The following is a 16,485-nucleotide window of genomic DNA, read 5'->3' as shown; positions in this document are numbered from 1 at the left end:
CTTGGTAACGCAAGTGTAATATAAACAGCAATATGGACGATGATCAGATATTTCTGTTTTTGGGACTCCTTTTTTATCTGATATTCAACATACTCAAAAGAAGAAAAAAGGACACAGCTCTTGAAGTTAAAAAATAAAATAAACAGAAGGCGACGACGGGTATAATATGAATAAGCGCAAATGTTTCCTCCACAGACCAAACTGTCTCAGACATTTTTTTCTTTTTTATATTGAACGTAGTGTAGCTGTTTACTTTGCTGTTTGATCAAAGAGTGAGCTTCCGCTTAGCCAACTATGGAGAAACTGGTAGCCATGCAACAGAGTAGGGACGTCACACACAAGCACACAAAACAGCATGGCTCAGCACAGTTGTGTTAAAGGTAGGGTGCTGGATTAGTCATTAAAATTAGCTTGCGTTTACATGGTCAGCCATTTGTAAAGACTGAACTAAACTCACATATATTCACTCAAACTATAGAGAGGAGACTGTGCTGTTCCATTTGTGGTAGTCTCAGGATCTGGCTGTTCTTGAGAGGCCTTTTCATTTTTTACTGCTGTACATTTTTCTCCAGGCAGAGCAACCTCTCCTACTCCTAAGGATTCCTCCTTAAAGGATTTCACAAACTGAGCCATAGCTTTCAACTCCACCTCAGACAGGCTGTGGCAGTATGCAGGGTCGTGATCGTAGGAAGGTAGCTGTCTTATCAGTTGCTTGTGGCGATATAACGATCCCGCTGTGCCAGCCACAGGTCGCCTTTCTTCAGGGAGAAGCTCCATGTACTGCATCGCCTGACAGACAGACAGACAGAATTATGCCTGGTCTCAGCGTTTAAACATCAGTGCATAACTTTTACAGATATGCCGGGACATAGAATTTGGACATTTAAAACATAAACATTGTAACATATATACAGCTAAAAAAAAAGTACAAATCTTTTAAATCATAAAGATACTTGTATAGATGCACTTTCATCAATAAATGAATTACACTTTTAGATCCCTTAACCTATACCTCAATACCTAATCATACCCATTTTATATAGAATATAAAAATAATAAATAAAACATAATAGATAGAAATGTGCAGGAAAATTACCATTTTAGTAATTAATAGCATTTAAAAGATATTTTGTGCCACTAATCCCACAGGTAAAACCTAACCATAATAATTTTTTAAAAATATGCACAGTGTAAAGAGTATACATGACAGACAGACAGACAAGTGCAATCACAAAAATAGAACTACACTTTATTTTACAAAAAAAAAAAACACTTTTGCAAAAACCGATGACATAATCATATTGTTTACTTCTTGCTTATTCTTTTCTTTAGAGAGAATAACCAAAAGAAACGTGATTGATATCTTGAGTGCCAAGACTGTTCAGAAATATTATGGGCAACCTGTCCTCCAACTAATACGCTCGTATAGGTCGTTTGCCAAATCCCTGAAATACGACCCATCAGAGCGTATACTACAATTGCACCCCTATCGGCAAAAGGTCGTGTTCATATTAATGTTTTGTACTCTTTTATTTGCACCGTGATTTGCGTTTCGTGTAGCTCAGTTGTAGATTATTGCGTTATACCTTGATATGCAATCATGCTATCATGGGTTCGATCCCCGAGAATGGACGTGCACGTAAAATGTATATACAAAAAATCATAATTTAGCATGATTTCTGTGAGGGTTGGGTTTAGGGGGTGGGGTTAGGTGTGGTCATTCGAACGAATAAGCCTCCTTGTAAAATATGTACGAATTACTGTGAGATCGGTGTAAAAAAGTCCACACATTGCATTTAAATAAACGTGCGTTTTGATTGGTAATGACGTTATACGTCATTTCATGACGACAGACGCAACGCGATACTGTCATTATTTTTACGCCCGCTAGAGGCCGCTTAACGTTAAAACGTAAAAATAGGTCGTAATAAGGTGTTTGCACAAACGACCTATATGGTCGTTTTTTGTTGGAGGACAGGCTCATTATGGGGCACCTTATGTCAAGATGATTTATTTAAAATACTGTATATTCATGAAAATTCCAACAGTTTTTAACAAACAGCGTGGACTATGTGCAACTGTAGCTTAGTTTCCCGATAAAAAGTCCAAGGCAATGATGATCTCAGGAAGCTGGCCTACTCTGTTAAATGATCACGGCTGTTCTTGGCCAAATATACACGGCTCTCAGAAAAAATAAAAACAGACTTGGCAAGATGGGAAGTTTTACCTCTCTCTATGTTTGGTAGTGTAGAAACGATCCAAAATGAATGCGTTACCCAGACTTTCAGTCTCTTCCAGTGTGGGTTCCGGTCTCAGCATTTAGTAAATTAATATTTATTTGGCATAATAAAAAACCAAGAATATGACAAAAATCACTTATGTCAAATAAAAACAGTGGTGTTAGAGGCTCTCTAATTTATGGTACCATTTTTGGGCTGCTAAGGGCTACAGCTGCTTGGAATAGTAATGATAGGGAGGTAGAATAGGTTACTATTTAACAAAATTAAAATTATTTTTGATAGTTTTGCCATTTATGGACTTGCATGCACAGAAAAAGTTAAGAAAGTAAATACATTCTCAAAATGTGGTTCACAATGCAAAAAAAAAAAAAAAAAAAAAAAAAAAGAGTGCACTCCCCATTAGGAGTAATCCAGTTTTACTTCCTTCTATATAGTGGTTATAGTTGATAGGAAGATAAATATATATAAAGATAATTGATCAGCTCTTCAATGGGGAGATTATATGGTATTTCTCTTAATTATGTGATAGGTTAACATTGGAGGAATTTACAATTACAAAACTACATCACAAATCACAGACATTGGGCCATTAAATAATTCCAACAAACACTGAACAACATTCTCTTAATATGAATGAACACATTTTTCTTATTTATTTATACCACATTATACAATCTATTGCTTTACAGCTACAAATATCATAACTGCTATCTTTTGATTATTTTTTAACTATGTGTGAAAAATAATGTCTCCGTAGGATTATTTGTTTGTTCAGTAAATTTCACTTTGGATTTTTTCGTAAACTAGTTGCAATTCAATGCAGGCTTTACAAACTTTGGTCCCACTTTATATTAAGTGTCCCTAATACATGTGTAATTACATAGTAACTAAATGTGTATGTAGTATGTAACCACAGTGTAAGTACACAATGATAAATAGTATCTACAGCTGTAATATTTCTGTAACTACACACATGTAACAAGCCTCAGGATGGTTTGTGTAAATACAAATGTGTAACAGTTACATTGGTAACAAATGTTTTTTTTAAAAGTACTCTTGTAATAGGAATTATATAACTAAATTTTGTAACAATAATATGTATATATTAATGAGTAATAATGAGTAATTGGAATCATTTGATCCAGGGGGTGGAGATGGGTAGGTTTAGGGGTGTAATTGGGATCCAGGGGGTGGAGATGGGTAGGTTTAGGGGCGGAAATGGGATCCAGGGGGTGGATATGGGTAGTTTTAGGGATATGTAAAGTGGGAGGAGTTGGAACTCGGGTTGGAGTTGGTGCACCACTGTAATACCAGTGTACTTACATGGTCACTCCTCAGGAACTGTCCACAATATAAAGTGTAACATTCTGGACACTAACCACAATTTATATGTAAAGCTTAACTTACTGGCCGCTGCTGTATAACATCAGAGTAATTACATGATAAATCTAATATAAAGGTTAACACTTCCTTTAACAAAAAGTGCTGTTAGTCCTGTTACACATTTGTACTTTCATTACCAAAAAGTGTTGTTACCAATGTCTTGTTACACATTTGTACTTACACATACCATTCAGTGGGTTGTTACATGCGTGTAGTTACACAAACATTAGCGCTGTAGATACTACGTACCAGTGTATACTGATACTGTGATTACATACTACGCACACATCTAGTTACTATGTAATTACACAGGTATTAGGGACACAATATACAGTGGTACCCAAACTTTTAATGGAAAGATATTAACCAGACAGCAATGTGGCAACATGTAAGCATGCAAATGTGTGTGTGTGTGTGTGTGTGTGTGTGTATATATGTATATATATATATATACATATATATATATATTTATATAAATATTAGGGCTGTCAAATGATTAATCACGATTAATCACATCCAAAATAAAAGTTTTGTTTACATAATATATGTATGTGTATAGGGTATATTTATTATGTATATATAAATACACACACATAAATTATATATTTAGAAAATATTTACATGTATATACATTTATATATTTATATTCTTATATTTTATATTATATATAAATATATTTAATAATAAACATAACATTTCTTCTTAAATATATACATGCATGTGTGTGTATTTATATATACATAATAAATATACACAGTATACACACATATATTATTTAAACAAAAAATTAAATATTTTTCTTAAATGTATACATGCATGTGTGTGTATTTATATATACATAATATATACAGTATATATATATATATATATATATATATATATATATATATATATATATATATATATATATATATATATATATATATATATATTAGGGGTGTGCAGCGTAGCCAGTATTTGTATATATTAGTATATATTCCTTATATGCAGATTTGAACTGTTTTGTCAAACCATAGTTACACGGGATTCGAACCAAGTTCCTTGCCACTCAAGTATGTCTCCATACTCTGTGAGCTACCAAACAAACTTAATAAGCCTAAACAAACCTAAAAAAAAATCCTTTGCAATGATTAGTCACATTTAAAATAACTCACTTTAAATTTACTAAAAATTATTCCACTTTCAAAACTCTATGTGAAAGACAAAAATCTGCATTTTAAACAAAAACAGTATAAATGTTTCACTCATTCAACTCAAACAGCAGAAATGTGAATGTTCCTTCAACAAATAGCTAAGAACAAAGCTTTCCAAAAGCTTTTATTGTAAAAACAGTGGTGTACAGAGAAACCTGAGAGAAATCAAGAGATGAAAGGGCTTTAGGCACACAGGCGGCATGATTCCTGGCAGCCGACTGTGGACAAAGTATAGGGCTTGTTTCTAGAGCCCTGCCCTACCGCACATGTGTGTAGACCCTCCTTGCTGAAAATAGATGACTAAATGAGGGCTTTGTTTCACAAAGCAGACCCTGCAAGCTGCTGTACTCCCTTGTGGTGGTAGCAGCAGCCAGCGCATTCTGCAATCAAAATAAACTGTGCAAATCCCCAACCTAGCCTGGCATCCTTCATCCACCCTCCTACCTTGCCATACAATGATCCCCTCAAATTTATGTGAGATCAGTCGGATACATTTATTTGTGGCTTTTTCCATTAAGTAACATGTAAAGTATGTGCCCAGCAACATGATTAAGCAAGGCTGCTCCATACCTTTAGCTAATAGAGAGGGCTATTTTTAACTTGAGTTGCAAGTGTTTCACCAAACACCAGCCAAACGCCTGTGAGACCTGTAAAGCATAGCAGCCTGACATTTGACAAGAAATGCCAGAAACCTAAGACGTAATTATACATGTATGATACTGTTGAAATCTTGATTCTAACTAGTTAGTTTCATGTCGCTTATTTAAAATTAATACAGTTAACCACAACAAAAGAACCAAAAAAGACTAATTTTATGTTCATGTGACAAGGTAAAAAATGGTGGTTTGGAAAGTGAATAATTCGGTAACATAGGGAATAGGGAATACATATTTACTATTAACTAAGAGTTTTTCCTGAACAAACTCCTAATTTGCTGTTTATTAATACATAGTAAGGTAGTGGTTAAGTTTAGATATGGGGTTTAGCGATTAAGGCATCTGAGATATGGTTATGCAGAATAAGGCATTAATATGTGCTTTATAAGTACTAATAAACAGACATACTAGTAATATGCATGCTAATAAGCAACTAATTATTAGCGAGAACTGGTCCTTAAAATAAAGTGTTACCAATAATTCATAGGTAAAACCTAAAAGACGCTGTCCAAACCTGTGAACTTTAAGCCCATAGTATGATTGGGCCATACTATGGCTAGTGACCACTGAAACAGAAAACCGCCAGTTTGCAAATCCTTCCAGCTCAGGAAGGACTAAAAAGTTAGAAGCAAACATGTCTCTTAAAATTTTTCTTAAACTCTCCACAATCAGAAGCTCTAAAGGATTGAACAAAGCAAGAACGTTCTGCAAAAAAGGAAGTTCAAGCAAATGTTCTCTTCAAGGCTCTCACATCTGCAAGTTTTAGTTTGTCAGGATCTTCTGCATCAACTTCAGAGCCTTCGCCTCCGAGGTAAATTAATTTGCATGTTCCAGACTACGAAGACCTTAGTGGTGCTCCAGGAGTTTGTACACAAGCATTCTTTGTGTTCAAGACTGTTTAAATGGAATATAATTCCTTGCAACCAGTGGAGGACATCACTTGAAAAGGTGGACCATAAACATCACTTATTAGAGTGTATTTGTCAATATGATTTTCTAATTCACATTAGATGTTGTATGTCTGACGTCCTTTAATAACAAATGATCATTCAGTTTATTGTTGAATTCAGAATAAAATATAGAGAAACAACTGTACATCTTTCATTAGATGATGTAACTCTAGAAAAAAATGACTAACTCTGGCTGGTGCCCAGGAATAAAAGGAGGAAGCAGTCATCTAAAACTGTCATACGTTAAGTGATGTGTGACCAAAACTCACAATATTCGTTTTGGTGCCATCTGTGAAAACCTGCTACGAATGCAGCTGGGTTCTGTGTTGGTCCACTGTGTGTTTGTTTAATTTCAAATGTATATTTTCATAACCAGTAACAGCATTGATAATTCAAGTGTTGAAGGTCATCAAACAACTAGAAATCTCTCCAGTTGCAACAACTGACAACAAATGCCATATGAAAGATATGTAGTCTTGTGAAGCCAGACCTTCAGACAACATTCATTGGCCAAGAACTGCCATCTGACTGACATTTAAAGCAACCAATCAGAATTAGTTTTGTTCAGCATCATGTTTAGGGGCATTAAAATGTACAGTATGTCCCTCTGATAACAGTCTGGCATGCATCTAATAAATAATTAATTCACAAACATTTGAAAGTAAACTTTTCATTTATTTGAGACTATAACATTATATATGATTTTGTCTTAGGATTTTTAAAACCTTCTAGTGATTAAATTAATCAACTATAAATCAACAGATAAAGTACCAGACATTCTTTCACCTTGTGAACATCAGTTTTGCTTACTAATGTTAGTGGTGGTCAAGGTCAGTACCACATGCTAACAAGCTAGCAAACTTTTTTTTTTCATGTGTTGCCTCCAGAATCCTGATCCTTATCCTTCACAAAACTTAACATTTACAACAGTTTTATCATTGGTAGAATGCAAAATGTTTCAATACAAGCATTTCAGTCAAACGTAATTCAATCAAATGTAATTTATGCAATATTTCAAACCTTTAACCCACGGGAGATTGCCGCAACAGTTCAAAATCAGCCCAATTCCGTAGAAAAAATGTGGATTTGGCAACCCTGCGTTCTACACGAGCTGCAGCCAAAGTGATTGAAATACTCCACATATTGATAGCGGCTCGCTGATGCGCGAAAATTATATGCAATATTAGAATGTTTGTGTGAGCAGGCAGAAATGGTCAAAAATTGCGAGTGGGATATATTAAAACAGTTTAATATAAAAATGCACACAATGAATAGCGATTAAAGAAAGCAAAACCTGAATCCCGGACATTTTGGGCGGTTTAGAAATGGACGCATTTTTTAAAATCCAAATAGAGGACATGTCCGGGAAAAAAAGGATGTATGGCCACCCTAGTTAATCATGACCAAGAATGTTTTCCAACTAAACCACATCTGTAGCAGTTCTTGAATTATCAGCACTGACCTACACTGTAAAAAATCAAAAGTTCAGTAAACTTAAAAGTTTAAGGTAACCATCTTTAGAAGATTTTTGAGTTTTCTCAACTTGTTTTTGCAGGAGATTTGAGTTTTCTCAACTTTGTTTGTATAAACTAAAAACAAAAAGTTGAGAAAACTCAAAAATATCCTGAAGCTGGTTGCCTTAAACTTTTAAGTTTTCTGAACCTTTGATTTTTTACAGTGTACTTTCACTTCACACTACAATAATAAACTAAGTGTAAATTTGTCCCAGTATATTGGAGTTTTCACAGGTAGTCAGTATGACTTGTGTTAGCTCTCCTTGGCTCTCTTACCAGTTTCTGGGTGAGGCCTGGTGGGGCCCAGTCATAGGTGACGGTGTTGAACGTTGGGTCTTTACGTGAGACCACTGGGTTGGTGACGATCATGCGGTTGCGTTTATAGACCCTCGTGCCATCTCCTCCCTTAACCTTAGTTGTGAGATGGGCATAACGGGACTCTGCCAGCAGTCTCCCCATCTTGCGGTCATCCTCAGTGTCGGAGCTGGACACATGTTGCTCCTGACTGCAGTGGCACTGTATGCAAGCTTTCCTGCACAAATCACAGTTATAGTTTATTAGGCATTGTCCCAACCACATCTCAGCTGCAGAGGCTGATTGGACAGTGACCCACCAAATAATAGTACACTTGAAAACACAGACCTCTATATAAACTGAATCAATCCTTCATGTAACATGCAAATGTGTTCAGCCTTCTGCTACAAATATTGTTTTGAGTTTTAACCTACTGAAATAAGCCTGGTCTGCTTGTTTTTACATTACCTTATGTCAAACTTTCCCAAACTGTTTTGTATGTTAAAGAATTAAAATGCATTATTAATTTCTTTATTCTCTAAAATTCCCTTTAAATCCTATATTTCTGCCTTTGGCCTTTGCGATGGCTCTGGCTACAGTTACCGGTGACATTTCTTCAGCAACAGGGATTTTCTGCTTTTGGCAGCAAAGTTATGAGTCAAATGTATTAAAGTGCATTATCCTAATACATGAATTTATATGCTTTATTTCAACATTGTGACCACAATATTTAATAAATACAAAGGTTTGAAATGTCTATTTAATAATATAATAAAATGTTGTCACGTTTTAATAGGTCACGCATAACCTTTGATATTTGTTATCTGTCCTTTTTGTTGACAGGTCTATTCCCGTATACGGAGCCTCTGAAGGGACATAGTGGTGGAAAAAATACAGGGTGGGGAGAAAATTATTTTTCAAATCTTTTGCATTCTCAGGCAACACTTTTGCCATCCCCTGAGAAGCTTTGCGTTCCCTCGCAAAACTTTTGCATTCTCTCGCAAAATGTTAATATTAATATTAATAGGGTTACTGGTATAAATAATAATTATTAATAAGGCTACTGAATTTGGTCCTCGAATGTCGCTGTTTTAGTAGCCTACATTAAGCAACAAGCGTTTTAGAATGTAAACCATGCCTTAAGCACTGACTGGATTTCTTTATACTTGAGTCCAAGTTCAAAATAAAACTATGAAGCGCTCCATTGTGAAGGTAAAGAGCTATATGAGCAACTGTGAACTGTAAAGTTTTAACCAGGAAGTGGAACTGGTTTTGCGAGAGAACGCAAAAGTTTTGCGAGGCAAAACAAATATCATTGCAAGAGAATGCAAAAGATTTGAAAATATTTTTTCCATCACCATCTCCCTGTACTACAGAGACCTGTGTGTGACATGCAGAAAGAAAATACTGTGTACATGAATTAAGAAATCAAGCATTTTTATTAATTCCTTTCTTAAATGTTTTTTTTTTTACCTAAAAAGTGACCACAATTTAACTAAAACATTGGAACCAAAACAAAGGGACGAATTAATAAAACCTCCTCATGTTTCAACTAAAATTAAAGGGCAAACTGATTTACTTAGTTTTACTTAGTTATTGCAGGCTTGCATATAGAGTTCTGTGTGTATTCCTGTATTTGATGAATACACAAATACATTGCAGCTGAGCTAAATGAACAGTGCTACTACAGAGATCTGCCTCTGTGCCGTGTCTTAATATTTATTCACCAATTTCACAGTACTGGGAATTTTTTTTTTTTTGGCATTTTGATTACCATTTTTTTTTTTAAACACAAACCAATAGACAGGCAGGGGGCTGAGGTAGGCTTCCCACGCGGACTAAGCTATTATGCCAGTTTCGAAGGATTAAATGTGTGTTTTCATTTTGATAAACCGTTAATTAAGTGAAATGTAATTTTCGTAGGCCTATTTTTATTCTGTCTGTTTTTCTCCATTTAGAGCAGCCAGCGCTGCAGGTGATGATGTGCAAATCCTTATGTTCTATTGTTGTTTACGTTGCTATTTTCTTATGTAAAAATAACCCCAAACAAACAGTGACATCTCTGACACAATCAATCCCCTCGCTCTGGCACTTCCAGTTAAAGCATACATACTGCATAGCAAAACTGAGAGATGAATGAAATCAGACTTAGATTATAATGATTTATTCAAGATTTTTGTCAGATGAAGTCTTAATTTTTGTCGGTAAGTTAAGCCACACATTAAAAATGTATAATTGATTTGTGTAAGTGGCAAATACACACATTCTCCATTTTCAGTTACATTTGTATCCTTTATATGCTGCTCTGTCTTGGAATTGGAAGCATCAAATAATAGTAATGAAATTATATTAAGCTTTTGATTTAATTTGAAAGCTTAATAAAGCTGAAGCGACTATTTCTATTTTATTTAGATATTTCAGTAGTCCTCTCAAGCTTCCATTCCATTTCCTGTTGCTGTGTAAATGTGTTTTCATTACTCATAATTCCTTTTAATATTAGTCAGATTTAAATGTACACCGAATCACAATGACAAATTGGTGTTTGTACAGCAGAATAATTACACATATAAACAGAGTGTCTTCTACTTCACAGTCATCATGTTAATGGTAAACATTCCTGCTTTTACAGGCCCCAGGAACTGAGGCTTAACTGCAGGGCCATCATTATGCAGTAAAATAGATTTGTTTTCAAAAATTACAGTAATTAATAAGGCAAACAGCCTGTGGTGCCTGTGGTGTGAAAACATGGAGACCATGGAGATTCACAAAGAGTCATCCCAACACACACATAGTAAATCCAGTGCTCCACATACATATTCAGAGAAAGGAAACAGGCGTGGAAGCCTTTTCCTCTCTTTTTATGTCTGTAGTCAAGAAAATAAATTACCTCCAGGAATGTGGCTGGAATCCAGAGCAGATCTCTTTACATGTCAGACACGCTGCACCCTTCCCCGCCAACATCTGGAAAAAAGAGAAGTAAGAGGAGCAGAGCAAATGACTTTACTCACTGCAGAGACATCTTATGAAACACAAAGATTCATTCAAATTCAGAAACTGAACTTGTGAATGATTCTGAGTTCATTATGATTAATTTGTATCCCATTAGTTAAAAAATTAAAAGGTATGTATTTAATGAAGCTAATGCTTGTCAACTGATTTAAACAACGTTTCTCTACAAAACACTGAAAAGTACTGATACAACATTAAATAAAAAGACTATCAGTTCATTTATTGAAAACTAGGTCACCATCTAACAAATAAAACAAATAAATAATCAGATTAAATAATCAAATATTCAGTAATAAAACATGATATACAAAAATGTCTGATGGTGAAGAGTATGAATAATTTGGGCACCCTTCATGAATCATATAAAACCTTTCAAGAATATGTCAAGAACCAATTCTGGTAGCCTAACACTTTATTTTACGGTGTCATTTTTACATGTTACATGCACTATTATACTAACAATAAATTATGCAAAGTTACATGCAAGATAAGTAACCATAAACATATAATAAGTACAGGTAGTTAATTAATTTTACTCAGTACTTAAATGTAACAAGGACACTTAAAATAAAGTGTAACCCAAATTCTTACTAAATACTACTAAAATGCTTTGTGTTTATTTAATAAAGCACTGTATTACACAATTTGTACTGTAATACAGTAAAATGCCATCTTTATAGAGATGGCATGAATGAGAGGGAGAGGGGTTGTTTTTCCAATCTCCCAGCTGTGTGTGCAGATGAGTATCAGTGAGAAATCAGCATACTGATCAGAAGCATTCACCTTAAATCACTCATCAATAACTTGAAACACAATCCATAATAACAAGCTGTCAACCACACTCACTCTCACTCGAAACAGAGGGCTTAGGTTGTGACAAAAATAAACAGCAGACAAAGACAAACAGACCACAACACAATGTGCATCCATGGTGTTCAATCCCTTTAAATCCTTCTGTGAGGCAGATACATCTGAAGATGTGTCGAGTGAGTGTCACCACCATTCAAAATCGCACAAAAGGTAAACAGTTAACATTTCTGAATAGATATACTGATCAGTACAAGAGCTCACAGAACAGGTCAAGCAGACATCTTGAGTGAATATATCAGCGTTCTTTAAATCCAGCATTGTACTGAAGATTTTAGCTCCAACCCTGATCAAACTCATTTGCCCATGATTTTTTGCATAATCCTGAAGACCCTGATGACCTTGTTCAGGGATGTTTGATTAGAGTTTGAGGTAAAGTTGCATGACAGTGGCCCTCCGGGATTGGATTTGAAGGACCCTGCCCTAAATGATCAGTCTTTGAAATTGCAAGGATTGATGGTTGGTCTCTTACAGATGTACATAAGAGATATGTAGTTAAATTAGTAGTTTTGGTGTTATATAATTTTGACAAAAGTAATATCAGCCATGTACTGTATCTGTCAAATCTGTCAACTGTTGGTAAACTACCATCAAAAGAAGGATGACCATACTGTGGTTCTCATTCAATCATTCATTCATTCAATCAAAAAAAAAAAAAAAGACACTGGACTATCACGGTGCATGATACCAAAGCATCAACTAATGTTAACATGACTTGTTGTAAAGTGTTATTTACAATATTTGACCCTGGAGCACAAAAACAGTCATACTGTAAGTAGCACAGGTATATATTGTATCTCGGCCAAATATTGCCGTATCCTAACAAACCAAACATCAATGCAAAGCGTATTTATTCAGCTTTCAGATGACGTATTAATCTCAGTTTCAAAAAATTGACCCTAATGACTGGTTTTGTGATCCAGGGTCACACACACACACACAGATATATATATCTTTGCTCACAGCTGATTGGTCCAGTTTTGGTTTGCGATCTAAAGCTGTGGTCCAAAAGCTGAAAAATGCTGCCTTTAGGATGCATAGATAAGAAGGCATCAAGGCACGTCTGAAATCAATGTCTTTTCCTGTCTCCCGAAATGCCTTTATCTGATCGATTTTAAAAGGCAGCTGTATCCCACAATCCTGTGCATTGTGACAGTTATTATTAATCTGCATTAAACCCATACATGGTTTAATCAGATAAGGGGATCTCAATGTTGCTCCATGTCCAAAACTGTTGAATTCAAAAATTTTCAATGGTCAAATACCAGAGGTGGTTTGTGTTTATCCAGTCATGACTGCAGAGACCACAAATATGCAAATAAGGATGGTAACCCAGGGTTTAGGAATCAATCAATCAAACACTATAGTGTGCACTATAGTGTTTGATTGATTGATTCAACTAATAATTAAGTTTATTAGTTGAACATTGTGCTGCACAACATAAAGTAAAATATACAATAAACATCCATCAAGATAAACATCCAAAAATAACAAAACTTTATTAATCACTAAACAAATTAAACATTAATAATCAGAAATACAAGAAGATACATCAGATTCTAAATTAATTGTTAGACTCAGGTAAAGTATGAGCAGTGTGAGGATCCAATTTACCTGTATAAATTTATATTTGTAGAAATAACCAACATTACATTGTATGGGTCAAAAATATCCAATTTTCTTTTATGCCAAAAAATCATTAGGATATTAAGCAAAGATCATGTTCCATGAAGATATTTTGTAAATTTCCTGCCGTAAATATATCAAAACTTAAATTTTTTTATTAGCAAGATGCATTGCTAAGAACTTCATTGGGACAACTTCAAAGGCGATTTTGTCATTATTTAGATTTTTTTGCCCCCTCAGATTTCAGATTTGCTTGGCCAAATATTGCCCTATCCCAACAAACCATACATCAATGGAAAGCGTATTTATTCATGTTTCAGATGATGTATAAATCTCAATTTCAAAAAATTTACCCTAATGACTAGTTTTGTGATCCAGTGTCACAAACACAAAAACAAACACATATGTGTATATATATATATATATATATGTGTATATATATATATATATGTGTGTATATATATATATATATGTGTGTGTGTGTATATATATAAACAACTGTGTGTGTGGGTATATATATATATATATAGTATATATATATATGTATATATATATATATATATATATATATATATATATATATATATATATATATATATGTATGTATGTATGTATATATATATATATATGTATATATATATGTGTATATATATTTGCGATCTAAAGCTGTGTCTGAAAGCTGAAAAATGCTGCCTTTAGGATGCATTCCAAGATAAGAAGGCATCAAGGCACGTCCGAAACCAATGTCTTTTCCTGTCTCCCGAGATGCCTTTATCTGATTGATTTTTGAAGGCAGCTGTATTCCACAATCCTGTGCATTGTGACAGTTGAGCTAAAAAATAAAGATGCCATCTAAAAGGTGCGATTGGTGGTCATTTTGTGTCAATGTAGTTTCTTTTTCCACTTTTGATGGCATTTCTAGCTAGAATATTCACTTAATTACAATTACAAGCTCGCTTTTAATATTCACATTTAGCTAGTCATTTAGCAGATGCTTTTATCCAAAGCTTAATCTAGTTGTTGATCATTAAACCGTTATGCTGACCCAGAAGTCTGTTTGAAATCAGTTTGATGCAGTGCCTTCATGCACAAGCGCTGCCTGCAAAGTCATCGCCTGATAACCCTTCCGAAAAAGAAGTTTATACAAGTGTGCTATTAGTATACTTCTTTTAAACTAAAAATAGGAAAGTATGCTTTTAGTTTACTTTTTTATCATCATCCTCAAATTTGCTGACGATACTACTATCCTAGGACTCATCACTAATGGCGATGAGACATCCTACAGAGATGAGGCTAATGCACTCACAGCATGGTGTGCTGATAACAATCTCTCTCTAAACGTCAGCAAGACCAAGGATATGATCGTGGACTACAGGAAGTCACAGAGAGAGGGTTACATTCCCATTCACATCAATGGAGAGATAGTAGAGACAGTTAAGAGCTAAAAGTTTCTTTGGCATTCACATCTCTGAGGATTTTTCTTGGAGCCTTTATTCAGAGACCATAGTGAGAACAGCCTGTCAGCGTCTCTACTTCCTGCAGAGACTGAAGAGGTTTGGCATCTCCTTTAACATCATGTCAAATTTTACCGCTGCACTATAGAGAGAGTTCTGACCAGCTGCATCACTGTATGGTACGGCAACTGTTCTTCTTTGGATCGCAAAGCTCTTCAGCGAGTGGTGAGAACAGCAGAGCTCATCATTGGCCATAAACTCCCAGCCTTACAGGACATCTATCAGACTCACTGCTTGAAAAAGGCTTGCAGCATCATCAAGGACCGCACTCACCCTGCTCATCACCTGTTTGCCACACTGCCATCTGGCAGACGCTTATGATCCATCCAATCACGGACAACCAGACTGAAGAACAGCTTCTATCTTCAAGCCATCAGACTGCTTAACAACCAGCTATCCTTCATCTAATACATGCTGCTCTTATGTTTACTTTTATTGTACTTGCACTGACACTTTTTAATATTCCTCATGTAGCTCTGTGACACTCTACAATGACATTTTGGACATTGCTTTACTCAGGAATACAATCGGAATGTGTGCTGCTCTTAAGTTTATTTATTGCATCTGCACTGCCACTTTAATTTTCTTTCATGTTGCTCTGCAACACTCTACAATGACATTTTAGACACCGCTTTACCCCAATAATCATATTAGTACCTCAGGACTACTTATGAATACTTATAACTCTTAACACTGTCTACCTTTATTGTATCTGTTACTGCCACTTATTTGTATATAATGCTCTGTCCGTGTCTTTTCTGCCTATGGGCACTGAAGTCTTATATTAATATTGTAATATTATTGTATTTACGCCGTAGAAACATTATTTTACAGCCACCGCATAGCATTGTGGGATAGCATTTGGTACTTTCCAACAGAATTTTGTTATAAGAACGTTCTCCAAATATTCAGTGTTGGTTCTGGGAACATAAAAAATTCAGTTTTCTTGACGTTAGAGTAACTTTTTTAAAAGGTATGATGTTTCTCAAACATTCTTTCAACTTAATTTTGATTTAAAATTCAACATTCTAGGAACATTGATTTGTAACATTCTAAGAACATAAAAAGGTCCAGTTTCCTTAATGTTAGTAGAATGTTATTTAAAGGTTTGTAATATGTTTTTGAAACATTCAATCATTCAAACACCTGCTGTGAACAAGCACTGAAAGAAAGAGAAATAAGAACACAAACAACAACTTTGTTCAGCCACAGTCATAAGCCCCTATCACACTGCTATTC

General features: G+C 34.9%; 1 protein-coding gene across 1 annotated transcript in view; it reads right to left on the bottom strand.

Annotated features, from left to right (window-relative positions):
- Positions 1 to 453: 453 nt before the first annotated feature.
- LOC109091129 (LIM and cysteine-rich domains protein 1-like) overlaps positions 454 to 16,485 on the bottom strand; it is a 29,148-nt gene continuing 13,116 nt past the window's right edge. Inside the window, exons 2-4 of the mRNA XM_042749579.1 lie at positions 11,118 to 11,191; positions 8,213 to 8,468; positions 454 to 789 (exon numbers count right to left, since the gene is read on the bottom strand). Of these exons, the coding sequence (XP_042605513.1) occupies positions 454 to 789; positions 8,213 to 8,468; positions 11,118 to 11,191 (666 nt within the window). The remainder of the gene's footprint in view (positions 790 to 8,212; positions 8,469 to 11,117; positions 11,192 to 16,485) is intronic.

The sequence above is a fragment of the Cyprinus carpio genome, chromosome B22, assembly GCF_018340385.1.
Source record: "Cyprinus carpio isolate SPL01 chromosome B22, ASM1834038v1, whole genome shotgun sequence".
Taxonomy (NCBI): domain Eukaryota; kingdom Metazoa; phylum Chordata; class Actinopteri; order Cypriniformes; family Cyprinidae; genus Cyprinus; species Cyprinus carpio.
The sequence above is the reverse complement of the archived record's forward strand: the minus strand, read 5'-3'. Positions and strand labels throughout refer to the sequence as shown.